A 17,761-nucleotide genomic window follows, 5' to 3' on the forward strand; every position below is an offset into this window, starting at 1 on the left:
CAGTGAGTGGCAGTTCTCTGGGTGAAAATGCCTTGTTGATGCCAGAGGTCAGAGGAGAGTGGCCAGACTGGTTTGAGATGATAGAAAGGCAACAGTAACTCAAAGGGTGGTGGTGGTGGTGGTGTAATGGTGTGGGCGATATTTTCTTGGCACACTTTGGGCCCCTTAGTACCAATTGAGCATCAGTTCTGAAGGCAAAAGGAGGTCCAACCTGGTACTAGCAAGGTGTACCTAATATAGTGGCCAGTGAGTGTATACATGTGTACTGTGCACTCCTCTTCCCAGGTCACTTTATTTTAACCTATTCGAAGCATGGGCCAAGGTTGACGAAGGAAGGAGGATAAGGAGAAGACATGACTTTTGAGATGCAAATGATAGTCCCTTTCTTTCCCTTCTACATTTGAAAGTGTAAAGTCATTGTTCAGTCCATCTCATAACCAACGTCAATAGCATTTATTTAGTCCATGTCATCAAACCATCATACTCAGATACCATTCATAAATACCAGCAATATCCGGTTGAACACGGCAAGGAGTGATACATTCATTTATATAAATTAGGTAATCTTGTTATATACTGTATATATATATTCAAGATGGCTATACATTACAGGTTCATGTGAAAATACAGAAACAAACTTAAAATGTTTACATTAAAACATACTCTATTACTAGATTGATCAGTGTAATATACACTAATGGAACTCATTCCAGTTACGAACTGGAATCTGACCCAATCCTTATGGAACCCCTCCAGCCCAGATCCAGGTCATGCATTACTCAAATCCTCTAGAGTTCTGGAGCTGATGCCTTGTTTCCTGTGGAAAAGACAAAGGTATGAGATTTGAGATTGAAAGTATGTTGGACTTGTAGCATGGTATGTGACCCACTTCAAGTCACTACTGTACACAAGGAATGAAAATGGTCAGGGTAGTTTATAGCAGTCTACTATGACACCACGAGGTTTAGCCATAGTGTAGTGAGAATTGGCATTTTGAGGATTAAGGGCCGGTTTCTCCGACATAGATTAAGCCTAGTCTTTTCAAGCACCACTTCTGTGGAATAGCCTGCCTGTGTGTTGAGACCCTGCTGATGTTGCACTTTAAAACTAAATATACTTGAAACTTGGGCTGAATAACATTTTCAATAGAAAATCTACATTGAAAATGCATTTTAGTCTAGGATTAGGTTTAATCTGTGTCTGGTAAACCAGCCCTATGAGTGTTACAATGTTGTTCCCTCTGTTTCCGGATTAGGGGCTCTGGTCCCTCACCGTAGCTCCTCCAAACAGAGTGTGTTCCTGAGCCGTACGTCCTCGCTGATAGGGTAGAGGAGGAGGATCATCAGTCCTGTTATGATGAAGGCCACTGGGGCGGCGCCGATGAGCAGCTTCAGAGTGTAGGCAACAGGAGCTGGCTGTTTGCATGCACCTGTGTCATACCCAGCAAACCTGCAGTCACACAACAACAACATTATATTACACGGGCTGCAGGATTCCTGTTGGGACGAGCAGAGGTTTATTCATTGGTGTGTGGTATCGTTGGTGGTATAAAAGTTATGTGCATATCTGACACTTTTATGTGAGATGAGATGAAAAATGTTGTGCTTAATTATATTTACACATAAAGTATGTCTATGAATCGGATGTGTTAGAAATACGTAGGTGTATGGATGTTGTATGCCTACGTATGTTTATGTAATCATTTGTACGAACAACCTTGGTTTGTATGGCAATAAAGTATTGTAGTGTCTGACTCATGTGTTGAAAGCTGTGTGTGTGTGTGTGTGTGTGTGTGTGTGTGTGTGTGTGTGTGTGTGTGTGTGTGTGTGTGTGTGTGTGTGTCTTATTTGAGTGTTTTACAACATCTTTGACTCACTCGAGGCAGAGCGTGGACACGCCCAGGGAAATCCCAGCAGCGAACTTGGTGAAGAACACATAGAAGGAGTAGAAGATGGCCTCATGGCCTTTAGAGGAGGGGTTGGCCAGCCTGAAGTCATCCACCACGTCAGGCAGCATTGACCTGAAACACACACAACAAGAATACAATGAAGTTGGTCATAGACACTGATCCAAGGACAGTTCCTTCTCGTAAATGTGGGTAAGATGTAGGGAGGGTACACTGATCCTAGATCTGCCCCTAAGGGCAACTTCTACCCCGGAAGCAAGAAAACCCACAACACTCCCCTTCAACATCTTATACATCCACCCATGATGGCACCGCCTGATGAAGAGAGGTCTACTTATAGGGCAGTGATAAAATGGCAGGCTGAAATTACAGCACTAATAACATGATTAGATGATGAGCTGGCTGTGCCACCGCCAGCCACAGATGGGAATCACTGGATAAACAAGCAGACCTCCCAAAATAAACATGACCCTCTAGTCTTGGGAGACCCTATCATTTTGGCGGGAGGGAGGGAGGGTGGAGGGAGGGAGGGAGAGGGGACAGAGAAGAGAAGAGAAGAAGAGAACGGAGAGGGGACAGAGGAGGAAGGGAGGATGGAGGGAGGAGGGAGGGTAATGTGCTATAAATGCCTGATAAACAGGATCAAAGCAGAGATGGGATGAAGTGACTCTCTCTCTCTGTGGTGTAGGGCAGGCTCACATATGGGTTTTATAGTAGAGGGCACCCCTCAATCATCAACATGACACCACAGGCGTGACCATATGCCAGGGGTGAATGGATGGGCACTGGGCAGGAGGACTGCTGAAATTACCACTACTACATTACTGGCACCATTATGGCTTCTTCAAATACTGTTTTCCCTCTATTCTTGACTACTAATACTACAAGCACAGGGGCCATTCTACAAGAGCGAGAGTTACAGAAGTTCCAATCCATTTACCACCACTCGGCTGGAACTGCTGCTACAATAACAACCACAGAATCTAGATCTACCATTCTGGAATAACTGTCTTGGATGATGTGCTTGCAAATGAATACATACATGATTGAATAAGTAAATAGATGAAATATAAATGAATACACAAACAAAAGGCCTCACCATGGCAGCAGGAGGGAGGCAGCAACACTGAGCCCAGAGGAGACAGCCACTACGTAGGCCACCACCAGGTTAGGGATGAACACCAGCATCACCGTGAACGGCATGATCCACTGGACACAGGAGAGACGAGGGGGAGAGAAAGGGATGAGTACACAAATAGAGAACACAGCACACACACTCAGCACCGGAGGTGTGCACAGGCAAATGTGTGGGCTCCTAGGATGAATGTTTGCTTGATGTCTTCCAAATGCAAATGAGAGAGAGAGGGGGGGGGGGGGGGGTGGAGGTAATAGGTTTGTCCACAAGATGGCACAGTGATATAAACAGAGGATAACTAATAGGTAAGAGCATCAATAGGTAGCTCAAACAAACAAACCATTACACAACAACACCGGATGGATGTAGGACAGGGCTTACCGTGATGCCACAGAACGCTGCTGTCTTCTTCCCAAACCTCTCCAGGAACCACTGCCACATAGGAATGCTCACCACTGCAGAGACCTGGGGAGAGGAAGACATTTATTCAGTACTGAATTATTCCAATTTGAGTTGTAATACATGCGCATAACTATTTCAAATCTATGTAAAATTATGCATTTATGTTGACAGGAGAAAGTAACAGTCCCAGGCTTGCGCAGATCTCAAGGTAGGATTCTAGGGTTCTACCCCCCATGAGACAGGATTCAGTGTTCTATAATGGGCCTAACATAAATCTGTCTGGGTAACAGGAACTCACCAGGATGGTCAGCACAATGTTCTGGAAGTGATCCCTCAGGTCCACAGCGTATGTGCAGAACAGGACAAAGTTGCTCTGCACCAACTGGAGATAAGATATCAAATATATTCAGAAATATGCCGTCTATGCAACACCATCTCTATTTCTTTGCTCTCCGTGCCAAGTCACTGTAGAAGCTGAATTCTGCCCCGTCAGTGTCACTGTATCTATGAAATATAGCACACTCACTCTTTCTGATGAGTGGACAAAGAGTGCAAAATAAGGAAAGGTCTGATCTTGGATTTAAAGCAGTTTAAAAGTCTGTAGAGGTGGTATGAATAATATATATTTTTTGAAAAGATCGTGTGTTACTAAATGAGGTTCATGTGATTGTTATTATACACATGTAGTAACTCATAACAACAATGATATCATATCCCAATTCCTGTAATCATGTACTTTCGCTGTATCATCATCAGTGGTAGTCAGAGTTGAGAGATCCTCTGAACATACGGCGTCAAACACACTGAGTGCTCTGCTGTCTACCCACTGATTAAATCAAGATTGAGCGGCAGCTATTCTTGAGCATTTCTGATTGAGGCAGGGCCCACTTACGCTGTGAGTATAATGTCTGAACAGCCCTTTATAAATAATGTTATGAGTACCTGAATAGCCACGGAAACGAAGAGGAAGGCAGCGGTAAGGGTGAGGTACGGTCCGTGTCTCATCACCAGGATGAAGCCCTTGTGGAAGGGGATCTGCTTCTCTGTCTTTGATGTGTAGGGGTCTGAAAGGAAATATCATCTATGGCATAAGGATAGGGACAGCATGCAGGGACTCACTCTTAAATGACACTATATGGCCGATCTTCGCTGGATTTCCCCGACAATCTGGCAACCTTGCTGCATTGCAGCGTATGCTCTCTCCCTCTGTGTTCCACTGGGGGTTGCCAGTTGCCACGGATGGACAGGGAGAGCTTAGCTAACACTGACAGGTTCTAGGGGAGTGAGGTCAGCAACACAGTGACACCCCTCCCTGTGCAGGGAGAAACACAGGAGATGTGGGGCATCCTCCCTGTTTTAGCAGACAGCAGATTGACATTAGATCATTGTGTGGAAGCAGAAGCTCAAGGAGTGAGTCTTTTACAGAAATAATGTGAAAAAAACAACAGAGACTGAGAGCTGCTTAATGTACTGTTCCTTTTATAATGAGGTTAATGTGAAACAGGAGAGTGGAGAGAGCACATTTGCAATTACAGAAAGCACGCACACACACACACTCACGCACACACACACACACACACGCATGCATGCACACACACTCACACACACACACACACACACACACACACACACACACACACACACACACACACACACACACACACACACACACACACAAACACACATAGCATAAGCACACACTCACCATCTCGCTCTTTGACTCCCATGAACATCACCACAGTGCAGATCAGGAACACTCCCCCTATGATGCCAGCAGCAATCATATACACCTCTTTCTACAAGACAAGAGATAAAACACTCAACACTTCCTTTTGCATGTTGTGAACATCTCTCTCTCTCTCTCTCTCTCTCTCTCTCTCTCTCTAGGGTTGCAGAATCAGCAAATATGTTACAAGCCTCCCTTCATCTTCATGTTGAATTCCATCCTTATCTAAACTCAATCTGACTGCTTGTGATATTATAAACACATGAATATGTTCCCCGTGCTTTTCTCGCGTATCATTTAAGCAATTGCACGAGCAGATACCAGATCCCACACTTCACTGTACAGATGAAAGCGGATACAGAAATTCTCCATGTAATGTTGATCCTAAAATACACCCTGGAAGATGTCATGTTCTAACCCCAACAGGAACTGCTCTGCCCTAAACAACATGAGCTTGTTTGCTATTTTTCCATGCGGCCCAGCAGAGTGGTTTATTATTATTTATTCACATCAAACGTTCTCCCGTTTCCGAGGGCCGGGTGAGCTGCGCCCAGACGACGTGCCACCCTCACCCGCGACCACAGAGGAATTTAGCGGGTGACTGCAGCGGGCGGCAGAGGGCTCAGTGCGGTGAGAGGGCCACCCCATCACGGTTTTACCCAGAATCCTTTTGGAACGGCACCAGTCGAGCCCCGAATAGCTGCGGCACACAGGCTCGGCCTCACATGGAACAGTCTGGGCTGGTGCGTTGACTTTGTTTAATCTCCATCAAAAAAACACCTCTGGATTCACAGTAGGGCTTCAGGGTTGTCTCAGTGCTGTTTATGCTCTGATCGTGAAAGGCTAAGGATATGAGGATGCGTAGATGAATGAGATGTTTCCATCTCTCTCAGGTCTGGGTTTGGCTGGTTTGGACATGAAACAGATTCTCAACTTTTTCATCCCCCCGACCCCGACAAACTGCATGTTGAGTTTGAGCTCTGGGTTCCTTCATGTGTTTTTGAATGTGATAAAAATATCTATAATCACATCCAGACTGTGGCGGCCTCTCAGAGGGGGCTTGATGGGGAGACGTCAGGGAGGAACCCCCTTTGTGGTCTGTGCCAGGGGAGGGGGCTGCAGGGCTCTGATTTCACCCCCGGACTCTCACTTCAAATCCATGATTATGACTGATGTGTGGCCCTATTTCTGTTGCTACTAGACAATCCGCAAAGATAAACCAGATTTCTTGTATCTCTTTATACTCTTTAGCCATCTTTCTTTCCTTTCAACTTTAAAGTTCAGAAAGGTTCAGAGATCCACAACATCAATCCTAAATTATTTGGACAGTAGGACAGTGATGCCAGTCTCAGTTATTTTCAAATCTGATCACCATGGTTAACCCTCAGGAGGGTCCATCGGGTCATCGTGGTGACACTTACAGCGTGTGACAGGAAGTCCTGGGAGTGCACCAAGCTCTTGACAATCTCGGCCCCGCTGCTGTTGCCTAGGTGACCGGCAGACATGTTGTGTTGTGGGCAGTGCTTCAGGGTGTGGGCACTCGCCACAATCTGGCCCTGGATGGCAGCGCCCACGAGAGTGCCCAGCACCTCCATAGTCATCCCTGCAATACAAACACATCACACCATCACAAAACAGGACTGGTTGGCATGAGACTACTAAAGCAAGACACACTATGATAACAAAGTAGACGCTCTTTCACCAAATCCCAAGCAAAAATCGATTTCGGTCTGAACAGAAGTTAAAGCCATATAGGCCTACGATACACCATTACAACCTCACATTTAACCTGCATGGCACCTATGAACATACACCTATGGCATGTTTGTATTTGGCATATTGAAGGACCTACGGTAGGCGGTGGCTGAGTCTCTCTCCTTCTGGTCGGTGCTCAGGAACATGGTGAGAGCAGAGTAAGGCACGTGGAAACACTGCAGCAGAGCAGAGAGAGGCCAGGGTCAGACAGGAAAACCACACAGCACAACAAAGGGGAGTCAAAGCAATTTAACCAAAAGACGATACAAGCATGGAAACATCAATATTAATGGTTGTAAATCCTAGCCTTTCTGTTTTCCTTGCCACACGCAACCTTGCACAGCGAATTAGTAAGCAACTCCAGCCTTTCTTCACTTTGTAATTTACACAACAGCCCAGTCAGCATTGTGGCTGACCGAACGAGAGTCCAAGAGGACGACAGAAATAAACGTTGCCATGAAAGTCTCTCCCAGTCCTTTTCTCCGGCCCGTGATGCTACAGCTAGCATGCCATTTGTAAGGTCTTGTTGGCGCGCCATTTATAGACATGAAATTGTCCGGGGCTTCACCTCATGATATGGACAGAAAACAAAATCAGCCTTACAGTGGCTGTTGATCAGATAATTACATTGGCTGGAGGGATATCAGTGTTTTTTTTATAGTTTTTGTTTACCCAAACGCACTGCGACCCTGGAGTGATAACAGCTGTCGCTTCCCAGCCTCACACAGAGAGACAATGAAGGAGGCTAAAAGTGGTAACCAGCATTTACCCACCCAGCGGTCTCTGGCAGGGATGACCGTATACTTATCAAGTAGTTAGAATGACATGTCATTACAGTCCACCACATTGTGGTCACTGTGGCCTCCTCCATGCTCTGTTGCACATGTTAGCAGGGCTAGACCCAGAGCAGAAAGAGAGAGAGAGAGAGAGAGAGAGGGGTTTGGGCTGGACCTTACTAAGAAAAGGAAATCAAAATAAATGCACATCCCCTTTGAGGTCCAGTATCACGTATTGGTGTCAGATCTGCTCCACATGAACGCTGCAAACGTTTCCAAATCACAAATGTGTACAGGTCAGGACCACAATGCCAATCGTTGACTGTCTATGAGTAGACCAAGTCAGAGACCAATATGAACACAGTATGAGAAGATGAACCTAGTCAAAACAAACAGGCACCTGTGAGAAGCATCCATACTTACTGTGATGAGGGTCTGGTAGAGGCAGTAGAAGCCCAGGTACCAGATGAACCTTCCATTGGTGAAGGGTGGAACAAACCAGAGGTAGAAGTACGAGACCACCACAAACGGAGTGCAGCCCACCATCCTGCAGAGAAGAGCGAGAGGCAGTTAATTTTTATTTGTTAGTTAGTAAGTTATTTAATTTCATTATCTGTTAACCCAACATCCTGGAGAGTGAAGATGGGTGAAAGCAGTCACTTTGTACAATTTTAATGTTAGTGTGAACATCTGGTCTTAGTTCTGTTCAAGCAAATGATTGACTGGTGTGTTTGTGTGTCTTAGAGGAATCTGTCCTGGGTTTGTATGGAGGGGACAGTAGACCAGAAGACGTATCCCACTCCACCACAGGATCGCTAACCCACATGACTAAGAGCTTTCAGGATGGGACATCTCTCACTTTCTCACACTCACACACACACACACACACACACACACACACACACACACACACACACACACACACACACACATACACGTACGCACATACGCACGTATGCACGCACACACACACACACACACACACACACAAACACACACACAAACACACACTTGGGGGAGAAGAATTCATCTGAATTCTACTTTTTTGAGGATGTGGGGAAGATGTGTCGGTCATTCATAATACATATGAATACAACTGGTACATATCATTATGGGCTAAAGGAGCAGCTGCACATTTCATTGTGGAGAGAGGGAGGAAACTGTGGATGAATGCAATGTTAAGTCCACAATGACTGTCAAGTCAACAATGACTGTCTAGTTTATACCACTGCATCATACAATAATTGCTATTGCCAAAGTAATTTCAACTAAATATGCACATCTATTTTTTTTTTTATCTATTGAGTTTTTGTAACAGACACAATTTGTAGCAATCTTTTTATAAAAATATTATTTTACCAAGTTGACTTGGAACAGTTGCATTAAACCCCGGAGAAGCTGAAATCACAGTATGTTGATGACTACGACAAAACATTTCCACAATGGTTCTAACCTTTGCCCTGATAGGACCCTAAGGTGTTTGACCCCACCCCCTCCGCTCACTAAACCCCACCCCCACTGCTCTGAGAGCTCTAACCCCCTGACCTGCTCTGTGCTGCTGGTATTCAGTTCAGCTCAGAACAGAGAGAAAGAGAGAGAAACAGAGCAGGGAGAAAGAGGCAGAGGCAGAACAGAGAGAAAGAGGGAGAAAGAGGTAGAGAGAGGCAGGGAATGGTGGGTTCTGGCAGCGTCCAGCCTTCCCTGTCACACAGTGACCAGTCCCTCTGTCTCTCTAAGTGATTGTTAGGACAGACAAAGGGGCTGCAGCATCGCTGGGGCTGCAATATAGAGAGGCTGGTCATGGGAGGCATGAAAGCCACATCTGACTGAATGGGAGAGTTAGAATGTTAGAATGTTCTGTAAGATGGCTCACAGGATCTGTGGTGCACATTACATGGTGGAAAAATCCACCGGCGGCGGTTGGAGAAGGAACAAAGGTAAAACATGCATGAACGCAAACACACACACACACACACACACTCCTAAACCTCATCTGTCATCTGAAATATCTGGTATGCTACTGTATAATTAGCAGTGGAGCAGGTTGATATAAGAGCATCAGAGAGACTGACACACACTCCTGTACTGTAGGGTACACAGGGGATAAAGCAAGGGGGATTTTATGAGAATGTTCCCAGATTTGGAGAGAATCGTTAGCTCAGTGTTCTTCTCTGTTGGAATGGTGTAGCTCTAGGACAACAAACAGAGCAACCCAGGGGTACCAGCTGGGCAGGGCCCTGGTGTTCTGTCACATATTACTCAGAACACAGATACGGATCGCTCGCTGTCTGGCTGCTGATGTCACACCCTCAGGGCAGGGTACTTCCTCCCGGATGGATACAGGGGGTTTCCAGGGGGTTATAATCTGAGGGTCTGATTTTCTCACGGCAGTCATTAAAACACACATAGAGACACAGCCACAGAGGAACCAGACAGACTCAGACACAGACACAGACATAGACACAGATACAGACACAGACACAGACACAGACACAGACACAGACACACAGACACACACACACGCACACGCACACACACACGCACACGCACACACACACACACACACACACACACACACACACCTGGTGGGAGGGTCTGTCGTTCTCTGTATAATCAAAACAAATTTACTGACAGTCATCAGCATCTGTCCGCCCTGCGCCAGCTCTGCTCTAAGGATTTGGTTGCTCTACAGCCATGTCAGCCTGTGTGTGTGTGTGTGTGTGTGTGTGTGTGTGTGTGTGTGTGTGTGTGTGTGTGTGTGTGTATGTGTAATCTTTGGCTTATACAGCACTCAGTCACATATTATAGATTCTAAGTACTCTCTCTGTAATTACAATAAGGGAATGGTGTCACACCAGTGTTATGACATTCCATTACTCAGCCATGAGCTGAAACAAACACGCACACATGCGCGCGCACACACACACACACACAGCTTTGAGCTCACAAAATCAGAGACAGGTTCAGCTGTGGTTTGCAGATCAAGGATCAAGGTTTTCAGATCAAGCTTTCATATCATCAAACATGATATAGAGGTGTGAAGTCAAAATGTACCCTAACATTTACATACGTCCATGTCATCAGTACTAAACATATAATCATAGAAACACTGAGAAGTGACTTTTTCAGTCTGCTGCTACAGTTAATAGGTCTAACAATTATGGTGATTTTACATCCCCCCCAAAAAAGATGGAAGAACATAATCTAAAATGAGTTTAAAAAACGAAAGTTTGTAATTGTATGACATTATGCACTGTTTACTTTAAATTCACGTAAGTTATCAACACCATCTTATGGATAAGAGAGGTTTTGAGATCATACCTGCTGTAAGTTCTGAGTAAAACAGTTTTTTGCCCATTTCTGTGCATTTACACACTGTCAAAAGGTCGTGCCTAAGATTTGAAAATGTGGCCCTAAAGTGAAGGTCATAGGAGGAGGAGGAGAGCAGGATACAGAGTCAGAGGAGAGTGATCTCACCAGGGCATGAGCCTGCCGATCCTGGTCCATTTGCTCTTAGTAATGAAGAAACCCACCACAGGGTCGGTCACCGCGCCCCATGCCTTCCCAATGAACAGCACCATGGATGCCTGGAAGGGGTTAATCTGAGGATGGATGGACAATGGCATTAGTATACAAAATAAAAATACACACAAGAACATGCACACACACACACACACAACCAAACACACACACACAGACACACACAGACACACACACACACACACACACACACTGAGACACGTTACTGTACCTGGGCAACATCAAGCAGGTAGATTTGCAGGAAGAAGGCCGTAGCGCTTCCAGCTACCTGATTGGGTGCTCCTCCGATAGCGAAACATAGCTTACTGCATACCGACAGTTTCTGGTTGAGGTCTGTCTGTGAATACAAAGCAGAGAAGTTAGATATCCTATCATCACTTCATGAGTATTAGCCTGGGGATAAGGGTTTGAAAGCAATAGAGAACTGTTGAGCTCCTACGGTTCTGCGACTTTACCATGTAAAAAATAGGATGCAATTTGTTGGCCATCAATGTGTAGCCCAAATGTTAGGTTTAGATCAACAACAAAAAAAAGCAGGAAATAAATATTCAATGGGTGAAATAAAGCAATACTAAAGTGGTTTTGTCACACTGAGACTGGTGTGCCTCAGAAGTGGAATGCTGGCTTCATGATGTCAAATTGTCTTTGTTTCTCTTTATTTAGAATTCTATCTTTAGAATTCTATTGCGATGTCAGAGTGGGTGACTCACACAGTCATTCAGATGATATCGGGGAAGACAGAGGGTGATGTTAGAGGAGTCAATGTAAAGCTGTGAGACTACTGGTAGACCTCCTATACTGTTGGTGGAGGCTGCAGTCAGCATGGCACATCTGGTTTCTCACAGAAGGCCCCTCTATGTCTCACCCCTCCTCAATCATCAATCATCACTCTCCCTCTGACAATTTCTATCTGTAGTGTTCCCCTGTGGTGTGGGTCACAGTTGATGTGTGAGATAGAGGATCAGAGAGAACACCCCTCCCTGCTGTTTAGACTGTGGTTGTCTGGTAGACTCTGGGACACACTATAAGGCCTGTACACCTCACACAGAGATCCGCAGAAGCGTTGCCTTTACCACCCTCTGCTCAAACCAACGTGTGTGTGTGTGTGTGTGTGTGTGTGTGTGTGTGTGTGTGTGAGTGTGTGTGTGTGTGTGTGTGTGTGTGTGTGTGTGTGTGTGTGTGTGTGTGTGTGTGTGTGTGTGTGTGTGTGTGTTTTTGTGTGTGTGTGTGTGTGTGTGTGTGTGTGTGTGTGTGTGTGTGTGTGTGTGTTTTTGTGTGTGTGTGTGTGTGTGTTTGTACAGGGAGAGGATGATCAGAGATCCTTTCATCCTCATACATGAATAGTGAGACAAACCGCCTCCTGGAAAGCCCAATATTTACAGCTTTAGGAAGATCTCAGGACCAGACAGACAGACAGACAAACACAAACACGCGGCACGGACACAAATACAGCTGCATCTGTGTCGATCTCCAACCTCACATCCCCTTCTCTGTCTGCTCCTGTATCACTCCACTCTCTCTCTCTCTCTCTCTAACCTTTGTTGTTTATAGGTTAGGGTTACTGTTACACAGACAGACACACACACACACACACACACACACACACACACACACACACACACACACACACACACACACACACACACACACACACACACACACACACACACACACACACACACACACACACACACACACAGAGCACACCCGGGTTACCCCATGGCTATAGGCCTTTTGGGTTTAGGAAAGAAGTCAATCACCAAAACAACCACAGACCAACCCCTTAAAAGCACACTGTCATTATGGGTGAATTTTTCTCTTCCTATTTTTTTTTCCCTCATGAACACATTGATGGTTTCTAAAATGACAATTACCAGGAGGGTGCTATATAATTATTCAAACGTGTAACAAGCGGGTCAGCAGTAAGTAAAGAGCGCACGCCGCTAAACTTCAAAACTCTCTCCTCTCCCACTCTCACTGCAATTATTTCTAACTGGAGAGAAAATAAAAGTCTTTGGTCTCGGGAGAACGCTGGTTAACTGATGACAGGCAAAAATACTCTTGTCTATACACATACATACTGTGCCCCATCAGTCACTTCAAGTATATATTACTTTTTACCCTTTTCTGCATGATAGCTCGACTCACTGCTTATGTCCACACACACACACACACACACACACACACACACACACACACACACACACACACACACACACACACACACACCAACAACGCTGTCTCACTCCCACTCCTCTCACCCTCTTAATACTGTCTGATTGTAGTCTAATTGACTGAGGCCTTATCACCACAGACATAAACAGGATATACCTCATGCTGTCTGGACACACATTATCTAGTTTCCTCATTGGACATAAACACACACACGCACGCACACACACACACACACACACACACACACACACACACACACACACACACACACACACACACACAGCACTAATTAACAACATAAAAAACAGCTTCAAAGTACAGATTGTCAGCAAAGTCGACCTGGAAAAGTAAAAACTAATTTCCAGTTAATTAGCCCTTTATCGATATAAACAACTGGGTGAAGAAAGCCACCATGCAGTACGTGCCTTGGCGTTTGAGCTAACTGTGACGCAGACAGAGGAAGAGTGCTCAAATCTGTATAACTCTGAGCCGAAACATTGGATGCATTCTTCACCAGTGCCCTCAGACTAGATTGAAAAGAGTGTACATGTGTTTGATAACACTGGTCAGATGAAAACGTAAAGCAGTTTAAAGGTTTATAGAGAGGATTTCCTCAAACATTTCTCATTTGATATTTGCCCTTAGATAGCACACCATCTACAGTATTTGTCAGCAGCCAGATGGAAGCTTGGACTTTACATCTGCAGGATAATGAGGTAGTGTGAAAAAAGGCAATGTTAGTGATGTGGCAGATGTTATTAAATGAAAGAGATCAAGTTGTATTGTTAAAATCTGTGTTTTATAGTGACATGCCAACTGCCGTCTTTGTTGTTGTTGTTGTTGTTGTTGTTGTTGTTGTTGTTGTTGTTAAAAAACAACAATGGCACAGTCAGTGTGAAAATAGTACGAATGGCTCCTATCAAAAAGCCACTGGTTATTTCAAGGTTATAGAAGAGACCTTCTTCTAGGAGCAGTGCAACTAGCATGGCACCTCAGGAGCCCCAAGTGGCTTCGTCATCTCCTCTCATGTATCTGCACTGACCTAAAAACACTGGATAGGTGAATAAGCAATATGGAGGATGCTTACCAGGTGCTTTCACCCTTGCATTTTTTAACATCACTGCAAGTGAATGAAGGGAGATGGGGACAGAAAGCCATGACTATCAAGATGCACCCTAGGAGTAAAACACACAGATCATCACTCAACCTCCTTCTCCTGTCTGGATCTGTCAGCTATGCTCCCATGGGTCACCACAAGGGGTCTCTGAGTGAGGGAGTCACAGTGAGAGCTGAACCATTAGTGAACCTCTGTTTAGCATAATTCACCCAGGCAACAAGAATTTCACCCTGAGCAACATCAATCAGCGAACAGTGAGGGAACTGTCCTACATACTTCTAATATGACACCTGACAGCTCATTCACTCATCTACTTATCCACACACACACACACACACACACACATACACACACACGCACACACGCACGCACACACGCACTCACACGCACGCACACGCACGCACGCACACACACACACACACACACGCACGCACGCACGCACGCACGCACGCACGCACGCACGCACACACACACACACACACACGCACACACGCACACACACACACACACACACACACATGCACACACACACACACCTCACACACAAATACACACACACACACAAACACAGCTCAAGGTCGTCTTTCAGACAAAATATGTGAATATCTCACTGCTGTAACTACTCTTGCCTACTGAAATGAATACCAGCAGCATCACTTGTATTCTACCTACTCTTGTCTATCTAACAATCTTTCTAACAATTTTTGCTCTTTTGAAGAATACTGCCTGTTTTTCTGCCTTATATATATATATATGCTATATATAGTAACACATCCATTATAAATTCACAGATAGTACCTATCCGTAAGGGACAATGTACAGTATGAAGGTTTGACTCTCCATCTCCACGTTGCCTTAACTGCCCCTGGGCATGTACTCTGGAACACCATCAATAAGTAAGCATTCCATTTATTCATCTGAGCACAAGGCTTCACATACTGTACCTTCACAGGCACGGCACGGCACACACATACTTACACACATTCCCTCACACACACATTCCCTCACACACACATTCCCTCACACACACTTTTGCAGGCATGGCCCCTCACAGTTATGCAGTCTTGCTGATATCTAAGGCACTCAAGGTGAGCTTTTAACAAAGCAATGTCATCTCATCCACTGCCATTCAGACAGCTAACGAAAGAGAACCCACATCTTTTGTATTGAAGTCGTCTGGAAGTTGTGTCTGGTCCTAAGCTTTATTAGTGATCACATTCACAAGACTCTGTCAAATAATAATCAGATAACTTATGTAATTACAGTCATCACAGTAACAGACAAACCAACTCACTTTTCCACTGTGTCAGAGACAATCAAACTCATGAACAGTTTAAGTTAAGGAATTCACAACCCAACCTGATTCACACACGAACCTAATGTTAACCTAATTAAGTCAGCCGTGCCCACATAGTTTGTCTTTCATAGGGTGAATCCAGAGGTATTAGCAGTCCATCCTTACCTGGTTGGAAGCTTTGGTGAACGCTGGTTCTGGGGGCTTGATGAGCTTGCCTGCTGCAGCCGGTGGTACCCTCTCTCCCTTGGCCATGCCGCTGTGACTGTGTGTCTGAGTGTGTGTCAGACTGTGGCTCCAAGTGTGAGAGTGAGTGAGAGTGTGTGTGTGTCTCTGAGTGTTATTCTGATCGTGAGTGTGTGTGTATCTCTGAGTGACGGGGCCAGGGACAGACGAGGGGAGCTCCTGTGCCTTTGTGGCGGCTTTGCTGCTCTCTGCTGCCATTCACATGCTGTTCTGGTCTGGAACAACGCCAGAGAGGGAAGGGCAGAGTCAGGCAGGCAGTCCCAAACACACACACACACACACACACACACACACACACACACACACACACACACACACACACACACACACACACACACACACACACCATCACAGTGCATGATGTATGATTCATATCAGGAAATACACAGGGGGACAAGGTGATGACACAATAACATAATTGAACTATGTGATTGCCTGCAACAGCCAACCGTTTTCTGTATTTTCTATGAGTATTACTTATTTTTAAAAATGTCACTCATACCATTGTTACTATAAATAAACATTTCCCCTGTGACCTTAAATCTCTATCACTATCTCCATCTGCCTCTGATGTAAAGAATAGCACAGAAGAGAGGATTGGCTTACCTGTGATTTTGAGAGAAGAGTTGAAGCTGTCCGGTTAAGCAGTCAGTCTGTGAGAGAATCGGAGGCTCATTCCAGCAGACGAGAAGGAGACTGCGGAGGTTGACAGTGCGGTTCCACTTCACTCCGCTGCTTCTCTCCGCCGAATCAAAGTGGAAAATGCGCTCTCCAGTGGTTGTCAGTGGCAGCGCAGTCACTGAGGGGGACAATATTGTAGCATCAGTATGTATCTCATCATGCATAACGCAGAAGAAAAAAAACAAACACATACAAATATATAGGACGTGGTGGATGACTTGAGAAAGTAGGCAACTTAGAAATCACTATGGGAACACTATCAATTATTACATTAATATCATTTGACCTTGAACTTTAAAGAAGGCAAATAGATTTATAAACGTATCCTCTTATCAGTGAAGCGACATGTAGGCATAGCCTGAATCCTCTGTGCGTGACTAGATTATTTGGCATGAATGTCCAACCCTCATAACTCATAACTCAAACTTTGCTTTTCCCACAGTACATTTTAATTAATGTGACATTTGTTTCCACTTCCCTCCCCGTGACATGTGACAGTAGCAATGCCAACCGCGGGTGACACACGACAGTTCGCTGGATAATGTGGTTTGGTGAGATTGTGGCATGAAAAATGCAGTCTGGCTGGTTGGTTTGACTGAACAAACGTTCCCGCGATTTAAGGTGTGTAGGCCTACATTGTAGAAATTACCGTGTGACCGGGCAGGGACAGGTGCTGGTGGTGCGTGACGAGCCGTGGGAGAGAGAGGGCTGTGGCTATAACATGGCCAAGTAATAAGTAGTCAGAGCTTGTGATCATATATCATCTCGATCCAATTCGAGCCTACTATAAAGAAGATGTGTCTCAGAAGGACAATGTCGTTTTCATCGAATATGGCCAAACTATGGATGTCGCTTAGGCCTAAAGCTCAGGGTATTAATGTTTTATCATCATCATCATCATCATCAGACCATGCCACTTGACCAAAAGATCCGGATTCTATAAATTGATATAGCAAATAGGTGTACTTATCTCGCGCGCACACACACACACACACACACACACACACA

At 45.1% G+C, this 17,761-nt stretch overlaps 1 protein-coding gene across 1 annotated transcript; it reads right to left on the reverse strand.

The window, feature by feature from the left end:
- Positions 1-438: 438 nt before the first annotated feature.
- Positions 439-16,814, reverse strand: mfsd2b (MFSD2 lysolipid transporter B, sphingolipid). The gene is made up of 15 exons (XM_083689269.1): positions 16,679-16,814; positions 15,995-16,287; positions 11,452-11,577; positions 11,178-11,302; positions 8,124-8,247; positions 7,022-7,100; positions 6,591-6,772; positions 5,149-5,239; positions 4,386-4,507; positions 3,742-3,825; positions 3,423-3,506; positions 3,006-3,115; positions 1,877-2,020; positions 1,273-1,449; positions 439-817 (listed from the first exon to the last, which is right to left on the reverse strand). The coding sequence occupies exons 2-15, from the start codon at positions 16,268-16,270 to the stop codon at positions 769-771; spliced, it is 1,773 nt and encodes a 590-aa protein (XP_083545395.1). The 5' UTR covers positions 16,271-16,287; positions 16,679-16,814; the 3' UTR covers positions 439-768.
- Between the last annotated feature and the right edge of the window lie 947 nt (positions 16,815-17,761).

This window comes from Argentina silus (genome assembly GCF_951799395.1).
Source record: "Argentina silus genome assembly, chromosome: 17".
Lineage (NCBI taxonomy): Eukaryota > Metazoa > Chordata > Actinopteri > Argentiniformes > Argentinidae > Argentina > Argentina silus.